Genomic DNA, 25,241 nt, shown 5'->3' on the forward strand with positions numbered 1-25,241 from the left:
AAAACCCCTCGCCATATCTGAGACAGTATATTTCTGTGAATGCTCTTTATAAAACCCCTCGCCATATCTGAGACAGTATATTTCTGTGAATGCTCTTTACATTACCTGGCCGTAACTGAGACAGTATATTTCTGTGAATGCTCTTTACATTACCTGGCCGTAACTGAGACAGTATATTTCTGTGAATGCTCTTTATAAAACCCCTCGCCATATCTGAGATAGTATATTCTTGTGAATGCTCTTTATATTACCTGGCCGTAACTGAGACAGTATATTTCTGTGAATGCTCTTTATAAAACCCCTCGCCATATCTGAGATAGTATATTCATGTGAATGCTCTTTATATTACCTGACCGTAACTGAGACAGTATTTTTCTGTGAATGCCCTTTCATAGTATCTTATTATCTTTCTTTGAAAGTTCTTTATATTCTCTGAACATATCTGAGTATCTTTCTGTCAATGTGTAGAATTGTAACGGTGTATTTTAACACACTCCCCTTCCACTGACATATTGTTGACGATGATGGATGGATTTTATCACGGTTTCGAAAATGTCTTCCACTTAGTGTACCCAAACAGTCATTCACAGCTTCTTCCATGGCTTCACCGTTCTCTTCAGAAAGTTTCACACAAGAGCTTCCTTCATGTTTGGGAAGAAACATAAGTGTAACGGAGCCAGATCAGATAAATTAAGAGATTGATGAAGTCATACTAGTGCATTGTAGCTATGACAATGACAGCATCTCCATCACAGTATACAGAACCTGTAACCCTGGCAGCTGATGGGACAGTCTTCACTTTCTGTGATGATGTCAAATATAGACAATAAGTGTGAAATTCATTTAATGTTAGCACATGCATTTAGTCGCAGGCATACATACATACATACATACATACATACATACGCACGCACGCACGCACGCACGCACGCGCGCGCGCACACACACACACATAAATACATACATTCATAGTTTGAATATTTGCTACTACCACCAAGATCTGCATCCGAGGCGGCTCCACTCAGGCTCGCGCCCACCTCGGCGACCCTCCTACTCGTTGCGGCGTCACTACCCTCGAGGGGTTCTTTAGTGCCGCAACGGCCCGGTATACATACATACATACATACATACATACATACATACATACATACATACATACATACATACATACATACATACATACATACATACATACATACATACATACATACATACATACATACATACATACGTACGTACGTACGTACGTACGTACGTACATACATACATACATACATACATACATGTGATGTTCAAGAGGTAAAGGTTTTTGATACTATACTAAGTGAGCGGTCACCTAAGGTTGTGTCGTCGAGGTTTGTGGAGATGGGCAACGACGTGTCTATGGGCTGATCGAGAAAACAAAACACTACACAAAACACATGATATGAGTTTGACATATTGCGGGTTTATGTGGATTAACAAAGTCAGATGAAATGTTAGAGATCTTGAAACCTTAGCCCCTCCGGATTTACACGTGATCCTTTTAATGTCTTCCTTTGCCGTAGGAAAGGTTAATAGGAGGAACACGAACCCAACTCACCCTATTGACATTTTTTAGAAAATACAATCAAGATTTGTCTCTTCTTATTGACATGACAATTTCTCAAACACGTGATGTTCTCAGATCAAAGCAGAAATACCTTAAGCAGAAAGGAAAGGTGAATCCATCCCAGCACGCTGAAGCAATCAACTCTGTCAAAGTTGATGAGTTGTAGATGGTTGGTCAGATGAGCAGCTCGAACCCCCAGATATTAACCAACTCGTTGTGGTGGATCAAACACTACACTTTGAAATGAGATCAGCACCACTGAACAGGCTATGAAATGGGGGATATCGAGTTGATAGACGACCCATCGAACGTACCTGAAGCTTGGCGGACGTAAACCTAAAACTCGTACAAGTGAACAAGCAAATCTCGTCAAAGTCCTTCCTCATCGAGAATGGGGTACCCCGGATAACCTGATACGTTGTTATCTCCATTGTGCCTCCATTTGGAACATGCTGTAACATTCCCTTTTCTTTCAAACATACCTGACACGTTATACTAACGTCAGTGCCAGTCGATGGTGAGATCGAGTTGCCTTGGTTAATGTAATGATGAAGGATGACTTCACCAAACAAGATGGTGATTTTAAAGCTAAAGATCCACCCTAGGTCCTTATGATAATAATATACTTCCCATCAAAAAGTTTAGACTCACTTAAAGCACTCACTATATGTTATGCATATATGTGTGGTTACATCGAAGATGAATTTCTCCACTAACTTTGGGGAACCAACTGCAAACTTTATGCAGATGAATTGCACGAGCATCATTCATTAAATTTCAATCAGTCTCATCATTTTTTTTAACCCATGACAATTATCTTTTCAACGTTACGAATTTGTTTTACAATACATCAGTTCATGTGTAAACAGTATCTTTTAACAGTATCGAAAATTTTGCAAAATCTAGTTTAGAAGAGTTGACTCAAGTAAAGGGCTACATTTACACTAGAGAGTCTTTTGACGGGTAGTATATAATAATAATATGATTGAAACATATTTTATTCAATTAAGAAACGGATTGGGCACAAGTTATCCAACTTAAATAAGCCCTCTCCACAAAGTTACAAGTGTATATTACAAAAAAGTTCAACAAGAGGCAGACAAAGGGTATAGATATGTACAGACAGAGTTATTTAAATGTAGATATGTGTTATGGATGTAGATATGTACCGATTTAAAAACATTACTAATAATACATGTGTACTTATAATGCGCCTTTTCCATGTATAAGGTCCATGCTCAAAGCGCTAACAAAGTGGGTGGATAGTATACATATATACTTACGTATACAGTGAAGACAGATGAGTCTTGAGAAGTCGTTTGAAGCAATTAAAGTCAACTGCTGATTTAATGGTGAGAGGGAGAGAGTTCCAGAGTAGAGGGGCAGAACAGGCAAAGGTTTGCAGTGTGCAGTTTGAAACGAGGCACAGAGAGTAGGAGCTGTCTTTCTGGAGTGTATGGGGTAAGAAGTTCTTTTAAGTATTCTGGGCCTTTGCTATTGAGGCACTTGTACACAAAACACAATATTTTAAAGTCAGTTCTTGACTTAACAGGCAGCCAGTGCAGGTTTTTCATGACAGGTGTTATGTGGGAGCGCTTTGAAGTTCTGCTTATGATTCAGGAGGCTGTATTTTGGACATTTTGTAATTTTGATAGCAGCTTCTGAGAAATACCAAAAAGGAGGCTATTACAGTAATCAATTCTTGATATAACAAGTCCCTGGACCAGACCGTGTGCTGCATCACGACTGTTGAGATGACGTATTATGCCAATGGCTCGTAGATGATAGAAGCATATTCTGCAGAGTTGATTAACATGGGTGTCCATCGCCAGTTGTGAGTCAAGTGTAACTCCGAGGTCTTACTGGTTGGATCTCTGCATCTGCTACCAGAACAGTACTGTTGGTAATTTGTTTTTTTTTGCATTTGCCTGGATCCAACAACCATCACCTCAGTTTTGTCATCATTTAACTTTACATGTTGTTTGTCATCCATGACTTCGCAGCTTTAGTACAGTCTGTTATTTTATGAAGACCAGTTTGAAAGTCCTTGGGAGTTTTTCTAAAGTTGGGTGTCATCTGCAAACGAATTATAGCAAATGCCATCTTTGTCAAGTACGTCTGCAACATCGGTCGTGTATGCTATGAAAAGAAGCGGACTGAGTACCGATCCCTGGGGTACACAGTGGACCACGGAGGTTTCTGATTGGGTGTTTTCCTTAACAAATATATGATCATTCGTACGTTGATAAGTTCGTTCATGACAATAAGAACCAAAACACCCTGTTGAAAACATTTTCAGGCAATCAAGGGGGCAAATGACGACACACGGCATATCGTCATAATAAAAATATTTATATCGAATCCTCCTACCTGCAAAGCTGAGTGACGTTTATGTACATTTTAATCAGCCTTAGGGAATCCACTTGAGACCCAACTCATTGTGGTATCTGTAGTGTGAACCGTACACTGACGTGAAATTGTGTGATGTTGCTCTTTAAACTGACACAGTGGGTAGGTTGGGAATTTTTTGTATTCACAATGAGGCAGTCGAGAATGTGCAAACAAAATGTGGGGGACATTGGGTGTCCGTAACATGTACCCCAAACCATATGCGAGAAATGATGAAATTTGTCCCGTATACATCCTCAAGCTGTACTCAGTCAGCGTCCTGCAGGGTACTCCATTCCAGATACACCTTCTATAGTGCCACCAACAGTAAGGACCAATCCAGCAAGTTCTCCAGGTTCAAATGGCTGTGAAAACCTGTTGGTACCAATTACCTCAGTTCCATTATGCGACAAAAGTGGAAGGCAGGAACTTCACAACATTTAGCAAGAATATTTCTTGTCCAAACAAGCAGGCTATGTCGACGAACGTTTTCGACTCCGGTCTATTGTAGAGGGTGGGGGAGACATCTGACATTAACATTTAACGTGAATAAGGAAGTCTAAACAAATCTATGAAGATGACTGACCATACCCAATTTTACCTGGCACATGTCCAGAACAACACTAATGACGTCACATTGTCAACTTTATCTCACTTGTGAGATGCAGTTCACATTCAGCTGCGTTGCAACTTACCAGGTTTCGACTCTGTACACACTTCACTGATCTTCGTTATTTAGAGTGTTTGATAGATGTTATTGACCTTGTTTGCATAATCGCTTTCGCCTTGAAAGTGAACATTTGTGACCGATCGTGTGTTTGTTTAGGATCACACCCGCTATGAGTAGTAACCAGTAAACCTTTGAGTATCTGTACATTGCAATATGAGCAGAGGACAGTAAGGAAACTATATTTATAGCATGAACTACTTGCGCTTTGACATCAATTATATATAAAATGGGGTTTCTTTCGGCATAAATGTACATTTCAAGTAGTGCAGGCTGCAAATCCATTTCTTACTTCAGCCTTTAATGAACCAGTGTATGCTTACGGAAACATTACAGAGTCGCTCTTTATGTTTCACAAACTTTTACAAGATTGATCGTAAAAGAGATAATAACATCTAACAATAGTTCCTTTATCAATTACATGTAAAATGCGTTGTCTTTGTTCACATAAATAATTAGATAAAATGACTGACATATTCTGACGTTAATGGGCACGACGTTTCATAATTAACGTACTACTGCACATGTATATTAGAAAACATTATTTCACATTCCAAGTTTGGAAGCGTTCTGAGAAATAGCTTCTTTTGTAACGATTCCCTTACATTCAATGCCACTGTGAATGTACGGAACTTTCTGGCACAAAGAAAACACTTTTTGAACCGTTTAACTCTCAATTACGTCTCAAAGGATATTTCTTGATATAAACACTGACATAAAGTCCCTTGTTACAGAGGGAGAACAATCGGCAGTGACGGCTCAAGTACAAGCTCGTAGGCGGGCTGCCCGGATGTTGATAGTGGTGGTGCTGGTGTTCATTATGTGTTTCCTTCCCATGTACACGTGGAACCTGATGAGGTAGGTCTGTGTTTCCTGTCTATATACACGTGGAACCTGATGAGGTAGGTCTGTGTTTCCTGTCTATATACACGTGGAACCTGATGAGGTAGGTCTGTGTTTCCTTCCCATATACACGTGGAACCTGATGAGGTGGGTCTGTGTTTCCTGTCCATATACACGTGGAACCTGATGAGGTAGGTCTGTGTTTCCTGTCCATGTACACGTGGAACCTGATGAGGTAGGTCTGTGTTTCCTGTCCATGTACACGTGGAACCTGATGAGGTAGGTCTGTGTTTCCTGTCCATATACACGTGGAACCTGATGAGGTAGGTCTGTGTTTCCTGTCCATATACACGTGGAACCTGATGAGGTAGGTCGTTGTTTCCTGTCTATATACACGTGGAACCTGATGAGGTAGGTCTGTGTTTCCTGTCCATATACACGTGGAACCTGATGAGGTAGGTCTGTGTTTCCTGTCTATATACACGTGGAACCTGATGAGGTAGGTCTGTGTTTCCTGTCTATATATACGTGGAACCTGATGAGGTAGGTCTGTGTTTCCTGTCTATATACACGTGGAACCTGATGAGGTAGGTCTGTGTTTCCTGTCTATATACACGTGGAACCTGATGAGGTAGGTCTGTGTTTCCTGTCCATGTACACGTGGAACCTGATGAGGTTGGTCTGTGTTTCCTGTCTATATACACGTGGAACCTGATGAGGTAGGTCTGTGTTTCCTGTCCATGTACACGTGGAACTTCTGGATGAGGTAGGTCTGTGTTTCCTGTCTATATACACGTGGAACCTGATGAGGTAGGTCTGTGTTTCCTGTCCATATACACATGGAACCTGATGAGGTAGGTCTGTGTTTCCTGTCTATATACACGTGGAACCTGATGAGGTAGGTCTGTGTTTCCTGTCTATATACACGTGGAACCTGATGAGGTAGGTCTGTGTTTCCTGTCCATATACACATGGAACCTGATGAGGTAGGTCTGTGTTTCCTGTCCATATACACGTGGAACCTGAAGAGGTAGGTCTGTGTTTCCTGTCCATATACACGTGGAACCTGATGAGATGAGGTAGGTCTGTGTTTCCTGTCCATGTACACGTGGAACCTGATGAGGTGGGTCTGTGTTTCCTGTCCATATACACGTGGAACCTGATGAGGTAGGTCTGTGTTTCCTGTCCATATACACGTGGAACCTGAAGAGGTAGGTCTGTGTTTCCTGTCCATATACACGTGGGACCTGATGATGTAGGTCTGTGATTCCTGTCCATATACACGTGGAACCTGATGAGGTAGGTCTGTGTTTCCTGTCCATATACACGTGGAACCTGATGAGGTAGGTCTGTGTTTCCTGTCTATGTACACGTGGAACCTGATGAGGTAGGTCTGTGCTTCCTGTTCATATACACGTGGAACCTAATGAGGTAGGTCTGTGTTTCCTGTCCATGTACACGTGGAACCTGATGAGATGAGGTAGGTCTGTGTTTCCTGTCCATGTACACGTGGAACCTGATGAGGTGGGTCTGTGTTTCCTGTCCATATACACGTGGAACCTGATGAGGTAGGTCTGTGTTTCCTGTCCATATACACGTGGAACCTGAAGAGGTGGGTCTGTGTTTCCTGTCCATATACACGTGGGACCTGATGATGTAGGTCTGTGATTCCTGTCCATATACACGTGGAACCTGATGAGGTAGGTCTGTGTTTCCTGTCCATATACACGTGGAACCTGATGAGGTAGGTCTGTGTTTCCTGTCTATGTACACGTGGAACCTGATGAGGTAGGTCTGTGCTTCCTGTTCATATACACGTGGAACCTAATGAGGTAGGTCTGTGTTTCCTGTCCATGTACACGTGGAACCTGATGAGGTAGGTCTGTGTTTCCTGTCCATATACACGTGGAACCTGATGAGGTGGGTCTGTGTTTCCTGTCTATGTACACGTGGAACCTGATGAGGTAGGTCTGTGTTTCCTGTCAATATACACGAGGAACCTGATGAGGTAGGTCTGTGATTCCTGTCCATATACACGTGGAACCTGATGAGGTAGGTCTGTGTTTCCTGTCCATATACACGTGGAACCTGATGAGGTAGGTCTGTGTTTCCTGTCCATATACACGTGGAACCTGAAGAGGCAGGTCTGTGTTTCCTGTCAATATACACGTGGAACCTGATGAGGTAGGTCTGTGTTTCCTGTCAATATACACGTGGAACCTGATGAGGTTGGTCTGTGTTTCTTGTCCATATACACGTGGAACCTGATGAGGTAGGTCCGTGTTTCCTGTCCATATGCACATAGAACCTGATGAGGTAGGAAGCTGATAAGGTCTGTATACATGCGAAAGTGATCAGGTAGTGGGTGTGTCCTCCCTGTTTACACGTGAAAGTTGATAAGGAAGATCTGCGTATACCTGACACTGATTAGAAAGTGAGTCCCTCACGTGGAACTTGAACCCACACGTTTACTGCAACTCCAAACCCTTCAAGCCTAAATATCTGCCTGAAATAAGTCTCACTGAACTAAGCTTTGCATCGTAGGCCGAAAGTTTAAATATCCCACTCGCACCGAACAACAAAAATATTAAGGACCATTTCTAAATCAGCATAAGAGGAAGACTAATTATCTAATCTGTCTGTATATTAACCAATAACGTCATGTATTACTCTTGGTTGTTCCAACCGTTCTCATGAACCGGCCTGCTATTGGTGGCCCCATGTTGTGGGCAATTAAGCATGAGCGTATCTTTTGCCATTATTTGATATAGAAATCCTTCTTACTTTTCGTTATATATTATCATTTTGTTATATTTTTACGTGGATGCATGCTATGAGTCTAATTGATCACCAACCCCCTCCTTATTCATTGCAAAACTAACAGATTTTAGAAGATAGCTACTAACTTACATTGTCAAATGAATTACAGAATGAGTCTCGGCTCCTGGAATAACTGTCTCCCATTGTAAATGAACTCGTTTTAAGAGTATATTGAAGGCTATTACATGTCAAGTCATGTCAAGCTGGGTTCATCGGAAAAACTCACCAATTTCCAGACATTTTTTGGGGTATTGTTTCTGTTTAATTTATCTAAAAATACCTTACATGTGTTGTATATTAGTACATGCGACACACTATAGTGGTTCAAGGATTGATGTGATAAATTGATCTGTAATCTACTCCAGGTTGACCGACAGTCCACTGATAGCTATGATCCACCCACACTCTGTGTCTATCTGCACCCTCACAGCTCACTGGCTCGTCTACTTCAACAGCTCCATCAACCCAATCATCTACAACTTCATGAGCGGTAGGTATTTTTAACATGTATGTCATGATTCAGAAAGACAATGAGGTCAAATCAGCCAGAATAGTGTTGTTACTTCAAGCTGGCTACCGAGGTCATGAGGTTGAATAATGCAGTTACAAATGGCTAACAGTTTGTTATAAGTCCCAGGTCAAAGCATGGGACGTTCAAAATAAAAGATCTCTGGTCAACTCTTCCGTTCTTTGGACGTACCTTACAGGTTATCATTTGAGTGTATATGTTGTGTGTTAAAAAATCTAAAAGTCACGTCGCATTCTTAAATGAACACAGGTATTCACAAAATGTATTACAATTTTCTGACGTATATATATATATTTATTATGAAAGGCAAGTTTCGGAAGGAGTTCCGGTCCGTGTGTTCCTGTATCCGAATCCCTTGTGATGGCAAGGATATGCGCAGATACAACAACCGTGAGTACATTATCATAGCGTCATCAACGTCGCACGACCGCAAATCTAGCAACGTCAGGTTTGATTTACATTTCATCAAGCTGTAGGAGACGAGGTGATAGAGATTTAAGCACGGTCGGTATTTTCTCTCATTGAGCAATTAAGTTATGAGAGGGACCCTAATGACTGTAGATCGAAGTGTCACCATAGAAGTAAAGGCTAGAGAGGTAGTTTTACGTGTGCTGTAAAAGAGTGGAAGATCGATGAAATGCTTACAGTTGTCATCCAGGCACGACCTGAAGACGTTCTCCCTGAATGTGTTTTATAATGAGTTCCATGGCGAGACATAAAGCGATGGGCGAAATTAATCGCCGCCACAACTCTACGTTCTCATTGCAAATCGCAATCTACCATCAAAATGTTGCGGGGAAACGATTATTGTCTTAAATGTGTTCATGTCAAATAACAATTTCAAATTAATTTGTAGTGTTCATTATTTATATGTATAGTACAATAGTTTGTGGTACAATTAATATGGCTTCGTCTCTCTTTCTTGCAGATGAACTGGAGCCTCTCTCCACACCAAAGGGTACACGTATAATGCTGACTAGGCTCTGTCTTGTAGATGTTGACATTGTGGAAGTCGGCAGCGAAGTAGATATAAATTATCGCAGCCCTTTGTTGCGAGTTCATTAGTCATTGCTAGTATCCATATAATGTATATAAGCACCAACTGAAAACATATCTGTCCCGTATTGGTTATCTGATCACCATGACAATATTTTCATTTACCATATTTAGTGTACTACCCCAAATGTGTCCTCTGTAAAGGTACGACTAAGTGAGATTCGGAAGAAAGATTCCATTTAATGGTCGAAGTATAGGATGCAAATACAGGCCCAGTTTTCAAACTATATGTGTTGTTGGTGGTAACGACCACATGATAAAATGGCTGACGTAAACAAGTTAAACGTCAGTGTTCAAATATTAAAGTTCATATCAGAATCACTTGGGCAACTTTTTAACTTTTTGTTAGAGTTTCTACAGATTATCATTCCAACAAAGAATTTTTTAGTCGAGAATCCCATTTGTTATCGTTTAAGTTAAATTCCCTAATGTCGGTATATTTCTTGCAGTGGACGTCGTTACATCGGGAAGGACTCGGAATCCTATGATGTAAGCAGGAGTCGTACCGTTTTCTCAGAAGCCTAAGTCGTATCGGAGGCATTTGTTGTAACGTACCCACATGACTGTGGCGTGGGCAAAACACTGGACAATACCTTAGCCACGGGATTCCTATGATGCTCTAAGAGTCGTTTCGTACTCACAGGAAAAACTCGTTGACAAAACACTGGACAATACCGGGGTCACGGAATTCTGATGCCACTTCACAGGTCGTAACGTACTCACAGGAAAGCCCGTGGACACAACACTGGACAATACCGGGGTCACGGAATTCTGATGCCACGGCACGAGTCGTAACGTTCTCACAGGACAAAATCGTGGACAAAACACTGGACAAAATCGTGGTCACGGAATTCTGATGCCTCTACGAGTCGTAAGGTCACCACAGGATAATGTAGTACTCAATGGTAACCTCCTATAACTGCTGCAATAGTGATCTGTTGAGAGTCGTGGAAGCATCAAACACTCGATGGCTACACACATGTTGACATGCTGATTACACGACATGCTGATTACACAATATGCTGATTACACGACATGCTGATTACACAATATGCTGATTACACAGCATGCTGATTACTAAGACTGCTCGTCATGCTGCCTTAGTTAGGTTCTACGAACAAATGGAGTTGTTGCAGTGCCCACAAGATGGTGGAGGACACATCACTGATATTGATGCAGTGCTGGAATGGAGATGAGTTATGACGTGTGGACAATGTTTCAGCGCTCACAAGCAGAGATGTTGAAACGCACGGACATTGCTGCTAACGTGGTTTTGAATGGCTTTGTGAAATTCTCTCCTTTTTTATACATTCAGTAACATGGCCATCAGGGCAGAGCTCATTTGTGACGTACGAGAACATTTTGGTGTTTTAGTGCAACAAAATGGTGGTATATGGAATATGAACATATTGCAATGTTTCAATGTTGGTGTGAAAGGGACACGATCAGAATGGTGACCAACATTGAACAATGTCACTGTAAACACCGTTACGAAAGGTGGTGCGGTTATACAGGTATTATCTCCATCCATCACGACATATGTATGTTGTGTTAGCCGTTCGCTGTAGTACTACACTCACTATGTCCATATACTTCCGAGTATGTGTACGCTGTGGGATCAAAGCATATCGTACTGTTAAACGCAGAACTGTGGCTCTATAATGGTCTTCTTTCTTCAGTTCCTCCGACATATGTGGCACTATGAGCCCTGTCGATATGAAGACTTATCAGGATGATAACATTTGTCATGTAAACCATATACATGTTGGTAGACATTCCTTTGGTAAATATATGCAAAAGTATATCTGCTTAAACATGAGCTGACAACTGGGAACAAGGTGAATGTTTGCAACAGTGGGACAGAGTTGGACGAGGTTATGCATATCGAATATTGAAGTTTCATCATACGGAAGTTTAATTTTACAACTGATCGTTTTCAACGATTTCCCAGACAGCATGACTTCACCAATCACGAGATTGTTTATTCATCCAAATTCTATTTTCTCGGTCTAGTTCAAGAAAACGTCCTCAACGCAAGTAGAACAGAAACCAAAATTCCATTGATTCTTCTGTTTACAATGTTGGAAAGCTGTCTTGGAGAGACACGATGTATGCAGACGTCTGAGTCTACCCATGGGTCAATCAGAATGTGGTCAGATTGTTGATTTGCATTGACTCAAATGACTATTACAACCCCATATGCACAAATACCCTCAGAGGTAAAACGAATTCAGCCAGGTTTGTCAGATTTGCAGTTTGTTTAGATAATGTGTTTCATTCATCTACTTTTTCACTACTGAACGTTGATCGCGATGAAGATGTTATATTGGTGGATTATCCAACTAAACCGAGTGGGACATTGTGTGAGTAATTGAAGTTCAAGTATTTAGATCACAATGAATTTGTCACTAAATGAGGAAACCAAACTGTGAAGAGGAAGACATGATAGTATATGAATTATACATTGTCTCAATGTCCAGATAAACCATTCAGGGTATCTGTGTACACTAGCTGTCCATTGACGTACTTCACGTGATGCATGTTTGGTAGGACTACGTATGCGGTGGTCAAGTCGGGGGTGTATGGTCATTCGGGCTGGGATTAAATTCTAAGAATTATTTGATTATGGCCTCCCAAGGTGGACTGTGTTTGCTGCAGATCCTGCTGATAGGGGTCATCAGCAGGATGTGTTGGCAACGAAGGTTTGGCCTAGAGTATGTTTGTTGACAGTTAAATAAAGAAGAACTCTAAAGAATGAAACTTCTTCTACTCAAACTCATTTAGCTCGATTAAATTCTTTGAGAGGCATGTTAGAAGTTGGAAAGATGAAGGAAAACCAAGTTGTATTGATAGTCAACTTCTTTATTGCATTGCGTGCGACGTTTCGGTATAGGTACTAACACCGTTATCACTTACTTGATAACGGTGTTAGTACCTAAACCGAAACGTCGCACCCAATGCAATAAAGAAGCTGACTATCCATACAACTTGGTTTGTGTTTTTTCGCTCAGACCGATTGCTCAACGTCACAGTTCTCATTTATCATTCGCAAACTACAGATTTCGAAAAGAAAAGTTGTATTCTACTATGTATCATTTCAACCCTGTCGGGAGGTAGTAAACAAGATAACCTGGCCACGTTGACACTTTTCCTGAGATTTGTAGAGACAACGAATTTCAAGATACTCAATTTGGTAGGAAATACTTATATGCATACGTTTCGCCGTAAGGGTATGTGTGTGGTCTGTGTTGTGTACGAGTGTACATATGGTGCTCCATTTCATGTGGATCTATATTTACATACATGTATGTCATCTAGTCTGAATAGTGGTTTTAGTAGTGTTGAACTGGTATTTGTATGGGCGTGCGTGATGTCAGGTAATAAGTAATAAAGCCAGTCAAAATACTACCAACGTTTCTGTTAATTCCTGACACGTTCAACTACCAGTGTACAACGTACACTACTATGTACAACGTACACTACCTAGTACAACACTACATGTTTATGTTTACCATGTAGATGTAACTTTTCTAAGTAGAAATTGTGTGCAGCTAGAATATCGAATGAATTCAATTTGCGGTGATAGTTTCCTGCCATTCTAGCAATGGTCTTAAGTGACAAATCAATCACTTAAAGACCACACCTGTCCGAAACCTGATTGTTTATTGCCTCGACTTACCAATATCACAACTCTGATCACGTATGAAGGCAAGCGGAGGGGTTATATTTACGACAAGATTGGGATTACTACGCAGGAAAGATTAAGATGGCACCAGCAGAGGAAATTATTGAGAGGTATGTCTCCGCATGAAAATATCAGGAGTCGAAATTAAGAAATTAATCATAATAAGGATAGATTACCATGCCGTTAAGGAGCCCGGACTGCTCCTTATCAGGTGTCATATACCATATAGGCCGCATACTGAGGATGATATAGTCTGTACTGGCGTCTGTGCTGCTGGTGACATATAAGTCACGGAAAGATTCAACGTGTACACCTGAGATATGACATATGTCCACGAGACAGTTAAGGTCTAATATATTATCTATATATTAAGCGTGCTAAAATCTCTGACACAAAAACAATGCATGTTTTTATATACCAATCACACATGATCGCAGAGTGTTAATCCAGCAGCGTAAACATTTGTATCAGCTTCCCACCCTATCCACACTCCACACCACCATTGGCACCACGCCCTCCATCTCCACCACCACACCACAGCTGACAGATCCTTCCTTATCCTAAGTCTCTCCACAGTTCCTCATCTACCACAACACACCTCCTCTCGGCGCCACTTCTATGACCCACCCGATCACTCCGCAACACAACATACCACCTCACTGCGCCACTTCTATGACCCACCCGACCACTCCGCAACACAACATACCACCTCACTTCGCCACTTCTATAACCCACCCGACCATTCCGCAACAAAACATACCACCTCATTGCGCCACTTCTATGACCCACCCGATCACTCCGCAACACAACATACCACCTCACTGCGCCACTTCTATGACCCACCCGACCACTCTGCAACACAACATACCACATCACTGCGCCACTTTCATGGCACACCCGACCAGTCCTAAACACAACATACCACCTCAAAGAGCCACTTCAATGACCCACCCGATCACTCCGCAACACAACATACCACCTCACTGCGCCACTTCTATGACCCACCCGACCACTCCGCAACACAACATACCACCTCACTTCGCCACTTCTATAACCCACCCGACCATTCCGCAACACAACATACCACCTCATTGCGCCACTTCTATGACCCACCCGATCACTCCGCAACACAACATACCACCTCACTGCGCCACTTCTATGACCCACCCGACCACTCTGCAACACAACATACCACATCACTGCGCCACTTTCATGGCACACCCGACCAGTCCTCAACACAACATACCACCTCAAAGAGCCACTTCAATGACCCACCCGACCACTCCGCAACACAACATACCACCTCACTGCGCCACTTCTATGACCCACCCGACCACTCCGCAACACAACATACCACCTCACTTCGCCACTTCTATAACCCACCCGACCATTCCGCAACACAACATACCACCTCATTGCGCCACTTCTATGACCCACCCGATCACTCCGCAACACAACATACCACCTCACTGCGCCACTTCTATGACCCACCCGACCACTCCGCAACACAACATACCACATCACTGCGCCACTTTCATGGCACACCCGACCAGTCCTCAACACAACATACCACCTCAAAGAGCCACTTCAGTGACCCACCCGACAACTCCGCAACACAACATACCACCTCACTGCTCCACGTCTATACCACCTCACTGCGTCACTTCTATGACCTACCCGACCACTCCGCACCACAACACACCTCCTCTCTGCACCACTTCTATGACCCACCCGACCACTCCGCAACACAACATACCACCTCACTGCTCCACTTCAATACCACCTCACTGCGTAACCTCTATGACCCACCCGACCACTCCGCAACACAACACACCTCCTCTATGCATCACTTCTACGACCCACCCGACCACTCCGCAACACAACATACCACCTCACTGCGCGACTTCTATAGCACCTCACTTCGCCACTTCTATGACCCATCCGACAATACCTCAACACAACATACCACCTCAGAGCGCCACTTCTATACCACCTCACTGCGTCACTTCTATGACACACCCGACCAGTTCGCAACACAACATACCTCCTCTCTGCACCACTTCTATACCACCTCACTGCGCCACTTTTATAGCCCACCCGACCACTCCGCAACACAACACACCTCCTCTCTGCACCACTTCTATGACACAGCCGACCAGTCCTCAACACAACATACCACCTCAGAGCACCACTTCTCTACCACCTCACTGCGCCACTTCAATGACCCACCCGACCAGCCCTCAACACAACATACCACCTCACTGCACCACTTCTATGACCCACCCGGCCAGTCCTCAACACAACATACCACCTCACTGAGTCACTTCTATGACCCACCCAACCAGTCCTCAACACAACACACCATCTCACTGCGCCACTTCTCTGACCCACCCGACCAGTCCACAATACTTCACCCAAACCCATTGCCCATCTTCCAGCCCATGATCCACCGTCACAGCCAATCCTTTCCATCACTATGAACACCCAATCTCAGTCTCCAAACCCATCCAACCACTATTCTATCCCTCAGTCCAGCGTGTCTCCCTAACTCCATCCTCTCACATATGTGTCCCTCGTATTTATGAGTTTTAATTATACCTTCACAAGCATGTGAACATTTTCTGATACTCCCTGCCCAAGACTAATCAGCCTCAGTAATTCCATAATGACTAACACCTGTCCCCGGGGCTGACGATGTAGACAGGTATGATATTACCGGACATAATCATCTCAAATAGATGAAGAAATAGCAAGCATGAAATGTCTGTTCCTTGTCTAATAGTCGTGTGCCAGATGTGATATTGCGCAAAGTGGCACTAAGGGAAACGCGTGGAGAACAACAACATTGAAACCAAAATGGCGGCCACACACATATACGTCAGTGGTACAGGCACAATACGTGACCGAAAACTGCATCAGTCCCATTCTTTTTCCTCAGTCTACTACTACCACTACTACTACACCTACTACTGCAACTACTACTAGTTCTACTACACTACCGCTACTAGTATTACCACTTATATATATTCAAGCATATTTAAGTCGCCTTTTCTTTCGCAGTATGACATACTCTCACATCGGCACAAACTGTTCAATACATGCACGGACATCCTTGATGGGACAATAGGGAAATTCCGACACCTTCAGCCATTTTGGGTACCTATTGCCTTCGTAAAGCAAACTCATAAAAACAATTAATTGCTTTCAATAGTGTTTCTTGTGTCGAAATCATATTACAACAAATCATGTAGCCAAGGGATGTGACCCTGCACGGCACTGCTCAACACTGACTCAGTGACAGACATACCATTAATGACGTTAACAGCTTTCACACTCTATATACACCCTACATATACAGTCAGTTGGGTATTCCGCATCAGATGTAACGATATCAATTTTGCTTCATCTACACTTGCATTTAGGCTGATTTTCCAGTCATAACTACTCAACTGCATACAAACGAAATGTACACTTTAAAGTGAGTGAGTTGGGTTTAACGCCGCTTTTAGCAATATTCCAGCAATATCACGGCGGGGGACCAGGAATGGGCTTCACACATTGCACCCATGTGGAGCATCGAACCCGGGCCTTAGGCGTGACAAACGAACGCTTTACCCACTAGGCTACCCCACCGCCCCTGTTCATTTTAAAAGAGGATTTGACCAAAAGAACTAGAACGTTATCAAATTGTTAAACAGCCGCGTGACACCGCCTACAAAAGGCTGTAACTATAATACCCACATTAAATACATCACCAATGAAAACCATTTCTGTCAAACATTGGGTGTACATTGTTTTTGCTCCCCAGTTTATTAATTCTGTATTCAGGAACCGGCCCTGATCACTGCCTCATTACAACGCTCTCAGTCAATTACTGTCAACGTATATCATCAACGACGTCCATCAAGGTGAAAAACACTGCCAATAAATGTCCTCGTTCACTCATTCTCGATTAGCAAGTGAATTGTCTTCATTCTAATATGATATAAACCCTGGTACCATTCGCCAATTAAGGCTGCGTTTTCAGACCGGTTTGAATCATACGACGCTGAATTTAACCGCCCGAACATTTCATACTGTTCATACATGTGGCGATATCTCTATGTTGAGCACCGTCACAATTACCCCTAGGAATGTCTTGAAGAGTGAAGACATCATCCTGTCATTTGCAATAACATGAGTGCAAACTAAAATGTCAAAACCTGTGTCAACTGAACATATACAAGGCTCGCCAGTTAGAGGCTGCGATTTTGAATGTTGTTGGCCATGTCGAACTTAGAAAATAGAAAAGGCAATTTGGATCGATTGTTGGTATAAGGTCAAGAACGGGAACGTGATGACGTCACTTCCGGAACGAAGATGGAGGAGCAGTGAAACGAAGCTAGGAATACATAAATATCATATCATAACATAAGAAACATAAAATAAGTTGGATAATGAACGGTGTCGTTCACAAAATGTTCGTCCAATTTATCTGCTATGTCTTCGCACCTTAAGTGTCCATCAGAAGGAACTTGTTCAGTACGTGCCCACATGTCTATTGGCCTCGATGATCTGTTCCACTATACCCTCCTCCTCCAGCGGCTGGAGGGTAAAGTCTGTCAGGACGATGGTAAACGGGTGGTTGTTATGCTGGAGCCACTGCATGGCTTCCTCTCGGATGTCCAGGGACCGCCCATAAAGACTGGTCAAGCACTGGAACTTCACCGTGATCACCCACTGAAGTACAACCAGTTGATGATAGTGAACGTGAATCTGGAACAATTCGTTGTCCGAGTGATCAGCTAGAGTTTCCCCAGTGCACACATTTGGCCAGCGGGCATACAACACCCCACGAGGCCACACCTGGGATGAGCTGGGTCTGTCGTGGAGGAACAAAACCCGTCTTCCCGACCCCCATACCTCCCTCATTGTGTGTTGTGTGAGAGGGATTGTCCATCTGTTGATGACCGTCTCCCTGAACAGCACATCCAGCCACACAGACAGCTTGCGTTGCATCGATGTTTCAAGTGTTGACGTATGCTGAAAGTCAACTATAAAGAACTCCCTGGGATGAAGCTGAGAGAAGGCCCATATCTCCAGGAGATCCGTGAGAGCTTGTTGTCCGTAGAAGACGCCGTGTATAACTCGAGCTCCATAAGATTCTTCCATCGCCCCAAGCCTGTAGTCCAGATACCGCACACCCGCCATCAGCTGCTGTCCTACCCGGATGCTCTGACACTTGGCGAGATGGTACAGGAACATATCGAATGAGAACGTGCCACTGTGGTGTGTGCCCGCAAGACGAAGCTCTTTGATTGTCTTGTTTGCCAGAACATTTTCCATCTCTCCCATCCAGTCCGGATGCTGACGGGCGGCGGGGATTTCCCGACTACTGCAGTCAATGGTGAACTCCTGTCCCGCAGCCTCCCCATCCACACCATAGGAGCGGAGTTCTCCATGTTCACACACAGCCACCACGTGGAAGTCGCCGTCGCAGCTGCCGATGGCACCGCTCAAGACGTCCACGTCTACAATGCCCGAGCAAACGTCCCTGCCGTCACAGAGAGCCTTCACATAATCTGTGAGAAGTGACTGTTCATCTGCCAGGATTCTGCCTGAGCCACAAGATGCCCCATAAACCACCTTGAGAACCGTCATACCACTGGGGGACAGAGCGATGTCTTGAGACGACGCGACACCAAGAACAAAGGCTGCTACAAACGTCAGTGCCATACACCTGAAACATAATCGTGAAAGCATGTCAATCATTTCAAACATTTGGAGGCTTGACATTGGTAACAGTGGAAGAGAGGATATTCTGTTAGACTGTCCGTACTTCCATCTGTTTCCCATCTCCTGACCGCCCTGAATTATCATTCTGACGTGAAATAACATAAGATGCTTCCCGTTTCTATTTTCCGTCTGAGGAAAATTATACCCTGGCGCTATGGAAAAATACTGTTACAAATGTACATGGTTACATGAACAGATCAGCTTGATCTTTTTTTATCAATACTTATCAAAACATTGTTTCCCAAGCGAAGCTACTAGATCAATATCATAAATGTATTTAAGATTATGACCAAGTGATCTAAATATTTAAATGTAATACAATAAGTTACACAATTATTAAAAATATTTTAGTTTTATTCGTACATATATTGTTCGCCCGCCGGCTTCTTGATTATTTTGAGTTGGACACGAGAAACATACAAAATTATGGATGACCAAATCTTATAACCAAGGCAAAAACGTTTCCTTTTCATTCTTCACTTTAGCATCATGATCAAGATGGTGGTTCAGTTAGAGATAGTGCAATGCGCAGTTAGAAAGCACTTGAAGGAATGCAAGCCTCGTGAATCTGGATCGGATCATGTCGCAAGTCACAGTGTAAGTGAGTTGTAAGGCCACTGGGGCAAACCCGCGCTGACAACTCTTATCATATTAAATTTATTCAAATCAGGTCCCTGTGACCTGAACCCAAATACTTCATTGTCTTTCATTACAACGACGCCATCCGATTAACCCATTCAACCCCTTCAACGCCATATACAGAACGATAATCCTGGAGTTCCGTGCGACTAAAAGGGAAGAATTACTTATAACTGTGAAGTGCAAACAAACGACCACCACTATCAATAACGACAGTCAGATAAAACTTGCCCTTGATTACATGACCAACTCGTTATACATTGAAGGAGTGTTGCTGGATCACAATCATTCGGCGTTTCTTTTGACGATGGGGCATTCGTCCCTGGGCATGCACTGTTCTGCATGACACTGAATGGCCAGGATAGCGATCAGCCTATTATTCCCGGTTCGAAAGCATATGTTCAAGACTTGCGCTACATGAGGATATCTTCCTCACTGAACTGACACAACGCGATCAACCGAAAATTTTTTGGGATGACACTAACAGACTCACGACGGTGCTCCTTGGTTTTATTGCATTTAAAGTTGCAGCGTATTGTTATGAAAAGTCCTCTCCATCTCCCCCTATACAATTTAGGACATTACAACCAGCAACCCATAACTGTTTATTTATTTTTATCAAGTCAGTTCCACTGACCATACACTTCCTTATAAAAAGCGCGATCTTCAGTCAGATTGCATCTTAATCAAGTGAAAAAAGTTGTTTTGGAATGGCATTTTGAGAAGGAACTTCATCACAGACGTTCCCCATGGCGCGCCTCGGGGATGGCAACTACACGAGAAGCTTGTGTCTATGGTGCAGATATTCACTCACCGGAAACGCTTAACGTGTGATATCTCGCCAACATCGGCCCTCGTGTATTCCGACGCGATGGCCCCATACGAAACTAACGTGTTATTTCAGAAGGAATCGTAGTAGAAATCCATCAAATACAAAACAATATCTTGGGGAAAAGAAATTAATGGAATGTCTGGCTGAAATGTGTTGAATTTCATTCATTGTTTGACAAGTTATGTCACACGAGAGTGAGGTAACATGGTGCATTGCCTCACGTCGGCATCACTGCAGCCATGTATTGGACCCAGGTCAAATAGACCAAGTCTACTATGTGTTAAAGCAGACCTGTTACGGTTAAGGCTAAAAACTTGTTTTCTGAATGAAACCCGGTGCGATCAATATGACAATCTGTTCTCCGTGATCCGCTCTGGATCCTCACCGAGGCCCTTATTTTGATGCAAGGTCTTGACTGTGTTACGAGGACCTTGTGCTACAGGGTGCTCACTGTGTCCCTAGGTTCACATAGTAGGTTCTTACTCATTCACTATGTCCTCACTGTCACTACAATACTGTGGTACAATGTTTTTACTCTGATACAATGTTCTTACTGTTGAACAAGATCCTCACTAAGGTCCCAGTTCGACTCCCCACATGGGTATAATGTTACAAGCCCATCTCTGATGTCCTCCGACGAGACATTGCTGGTATATAGCTAAAAGCGGTGGAAAACCACACTCAAGCCAGTCAGTGAGGTCCTAGGGCTGTATTATGAATACACCAAAGGTCCCTACTATGGTACAAGATCCATGCTGTTATACAAGATCCTTACTTTGGTACTAGGACTTCACTGGATTACTGGGTCCTTAAGACTGATCTCAGAACGATATAACTGTGCTAAGACCATGCAAACCATAGCGCAAAGGACACTTCGTTAATTGGCGCCAAACTCTCTTAAAAAGAAGCACATTTAAACTAAAACGAATAATAATAAAAAAACAACAACGTTTGCCTCACCTCATGTTGCCGTGCGGATCCTAAAGCCTGTACTCTCGGCGACACCATCCAAGAAAATATGCCAGGTCACAACCGGACTTGTAGGCAGATAAGCGTGTATTGAATATCATTTCCTCGCATCATATATACTACGTCTTTAACATTCCCCAGCTTTGGAACCGTAGCTGTGACTTGGACTTTGTCACAGCTTATTTTTCTATTAAGGTTCAAGTCAGTTTGTTTGTTGTCTGACTAGTGTTCTCAGAGAATTATACTTCACTTGCAGATGACATACGACTACGTCATATCCGGTCGTACCAGTTATATAGAACAGGAATAAGTATAATTAATTAGGGGTTTACTTCTTTAAGAAGATTCTTCTATACGAACTACACTGTATTGTCGATGATTGTGGCATCAATCACTGGCCCGTGGATTGCCTGGTTAAAACTCTATTATTTAGAGACCGACATCATGAAGATGGACACTTTCTGAGTGCAGCGTGAAACAAAAAGCAAACTAACGAACTAAAAGTTGTCTCTGTGTAGTCTCTCCATAGTAGATACACTAACGGGGTTAGTAGACATATGGGCTGACCTGCTAGTGTGGTGTCTGCAGTTAGTGTACACGCTAAACCATTTAGCTGTATTTTGGTCTTGGTAGAAGGATAGAATATCCATGTTATAATCTGATCCGCTCTTAATGCTCTTGGTGTTAAGTTGACGAGTGCCAGTGCAAGACAATTCCCGGATGGGGCAAGCATTAATCAAGAATATCGCAATCGGCCTCTTTGGTACAATGTTTACCATTCAGGTTTTTCAGTTTCATAACTTAATGCACCAAAAAATATAGTCGGTCCTTAAATGTCACCGGACAGGAGACGGAGTGCAGCGGAGTAGAAAGGACGGCGCATTTAACTTTTGTTCACATTGTGCAAATTTAGTAAACTGTTTCGAGCTGTCCCAATTCAGCCAGATATAACGATCGTTTTTTTCAGTTCTCCTCCGTGGTCCGTCATTACAGTTTGCACGACAGATCATTGTGTGTGTCTTTTGAACCATATATAGGTACTTAGTTTTCTTCAGATCACGTTTCCCAAAGGATATACAAATGTCAGATTTAGTTTACTTTCCCCAGATTGGTTTGCTTTTTGCCCCCACGGTAGCTATATGAGCCAAATGACGACGACCTCCAACTAATGGAGACTGAACCAGACAAATGAGTGAATGGATACATGTGTACCAATCTTCGCAACTCCAGTCATCAAGTAAGCGAGACTGACCAGTGATCACCCGATCCCGTTAATCGCCTTTACAACAAGCTTGGTTTGCTGGAGACCAATTCTAACCCTAACCTTAATAGGTACAGCCTGGTGTGAGGATCACGCGATGATGAATGATGATACTTTTATGGATATACAACTTCTATATTCTGTGAAAGGCGACGTTTCGACATAGATTCTAATGTCGTTGTCAAGCATAGTCGCCTTTCACAGAATAAAGAAGTAAATCCATAAAATTATCATCATTCTCGACTTCTAAATGCCCATCAAAGAAGATCCTGCGATGACATGACGAATGCCCACTCAGCCCAGTTTCTAAAACGGGGACCACATTCGATGAAATACACGTGAAATTCGCAGTCCTCTATCTTGAAAAATCGAGAAACACAATGTGATAGGACATTATTTTTTTATTTCACAAAGTAGCAAAGACACAACATGACGCTCTCATTTTGTACACCATACAATTACCCCCAGTACACCATACAACTAACCTCGGTACACCATACAACTAACCTCGGTACACCATACAACTAACCTCGGGAACTACGGCATGGAACATGTAGGCTGGGTTCATTGTATTAAACACTTAAAACGAATCCCTTCATACTGTTGCATATAGAGACCAATAACGATAATTTCAGTATCAATCTTATTTAGGGGATATTAAAGGCAAACTTTTGATCGGGGCTCTAATCGTGTCCGGGAAAGGACTTTTCATGCCTATGTTAATCACATACTGGACGTCAATTACTGGTTGACCATGCCCACGTCAACAGCAGGGAGTCTGCCTACTGACTATAAGCGAAACTATGTATTTGGAAGTTGAGTAAATATACAGAATGAACCTGTGTATGTCCAATAATGCTGCCACGCCTCAGCCCCTTACTCCAACTAACCACTAGATACGTCACACAACTGCTGAGCCAATCAAAATGCACGGGCTTTATATATTGTACTGTCATTGGATACAAAGCCATGCAAAAAGGACAGAGTTGTGAAGTAACTACATCCTTATAACGAACCAATCAGCACAGGATTTACACAGTCATTTAGTCATACGCAGCCAAACAGCAGAATGTTATATTTAACCAAAGTTTCATTTAACTCGCCCACCTACTGAGCTGCATCAAGCATAAGCACATCTTGTGATCTCAGTAACCGGAAGTCCGAGGGAACATCGAATATTTGTTTCAATTTTGGTCGTACGAGATAAGCATGGTGCTGAAATTATTAAGGAGGTTTCACTGCACAGTATTTCAGTGTGGAACAGGTTGCTGATATCATTGGAGTTAAGCTTACTGAAGTTCCAGGTAAGGATGTTTCATGGTAGGGTATTTCAGTGTGGAACAGATTGTTGATATTATTGGAGTTCGTCTTACTGAAGTTCGAGCCATGAAGGTTTCAGTGTAGTGTAATTCTGTCTAGAAGTACATGTATTCTTCACAGCAATGGCACATGGAGAAGCTTATGTACACGCAAACAACACGAGCATCGGCACAACACGGACTACTGGGGCAAACATTACACTTTCCTGACGGCGCGACGTATGTATAGCATGGCTCTCTTGGAATACACGATGCCAGACTGATTTTCCATGGAACAGTGGTACTTCCCGTAGTCCGACTCCCGCGCCTTCAGGATCCTGAGCTCACTGGCTCCATCTGCCGGAAACAAAGATCATGTTAGACCATCTGTATGTGGTTGTATGTGTCAACAGCATTTCGTAAATCACTATTCCACTCATACACAAATAAATATTCCAGTCCATGCTTGAATAAATATATCATCCCGCCCTGAAAACACGCTGTGTTATTTGCACGAACATTTGACAACAGGAACAAACGCTATTGTTCTTTATGTGTCTTCAAAGCTCTCTGCAACGATGCCGATTCAGTTTAAATACTTCACAATAGTCGATAAAACTTTGAATCCATGTTTGCACGTCTTCAACAAATAACACATTGTTGGATTCTCGATCAAAGGGAGGGTATTTTCCCATTATTTATTATATTCCGACCGGGCGACCGACCCGTCAGTCTGACGATGAACACAGGGCGGATAAAAAACATTATAATAACAAGAGTTTTAAGAGATATATGTACATAACAAATACAGCCTTCAATGCTCTAATT

General features: G+C 42.7%; 3 protein-coding genes across 3 annotated transcripts in view; 1 reads left to right on the forward strand and 2 right to left on the reverse strand.

Annotated features, from left to right (window-relative positions):
- The window catches only part of LOC124260784 (orexin receptor type 2-like), a 51,094-nt gene extending 38,235 nt beyond the window's left edge, over positions 1–12,859 (forward strand). Inside the window, exons 3-7 of the mRNA XM_046695103.1 lie at positions 5,441–5,564; positions 8,735–8,859; positions 9,205–9,288; positions 9,827–9,856; positions 10,404–12,859. Coding sequence (XP_046551059.1) covers positions 5,441–5,564; positions 8,735–8,859; positions 9,205–9,288; positions 9,827–9,856; positions 10,404–10,447 — 407 coding nt within the window. The 3' untranslated portion in view covers positions 10,448–12,859. The remainder of the gene's footprint in view (positions 1–5,440; positions 5,565–8,734; positions 8,860–9,204; positions 9,289–9,826; positions 9,857–10,403) is intronic.
- A 3,978-nt stretch (positions 12,860–16,837) lies between these two features.
- LOC124260785 lies at positions 16,838–21,902 on the reverse strand. The gene is made up of 2 exons (XM_046695104.1): positions 21,846–21,902; positions 16,838–19,358 (listed from the first exon to the last, which is right to left on the reverse strand). The coding sequence occupies exons 1-2, from the start codon at positions 21,848–21,850 to the stop codon at positions 18,158–18,160; spliced, it is 1,206 nt and encodes a 401-aa protein (XP_046551060.1). The 5' UTR covers positions 21,851–21,902; the 3' UTR covers positions 16,838–18,157.
- Positions 21,903–23,498: 1,596 nt separating this feature from the next.
- The window catches only part of LOC124260772 (phosphatidylinositol phosphatase PTPRQ-like), a 49,296-nt gene continuing 47,553 nt past the window's right edge, over positions 23,499–25,241 (reverse strand). The window contains exon 29 of the mRNA XM_046695090.1: positions 23,499–24,770. Within this exon, the coding sequence (XP_046551046.1) occupies positions 24,631–24,770 (140 nt within the window). The 3' untranslated portion in view covers positions 23,499–24,630. The remainder of the gene's footprint in view (positions 24,771–25,241) is intronic.

Source organism: Haliotis rubra, unplaced genomic scaffold, assembly GCF_003918875.1.
Source record: "Haliotis rubra isolate DU_JTF1 unplaced genomic scaffold, ASM391887v1 Scf775, whole genome shotgun sequence".
NCBI classification, from domain to species: domain Eukaryota; kingdom Metazoa; phylum Mollusca; class Gastropoda; order Lepetellida; family Haliotidae; genus Haliotis; species Haliotis rubra.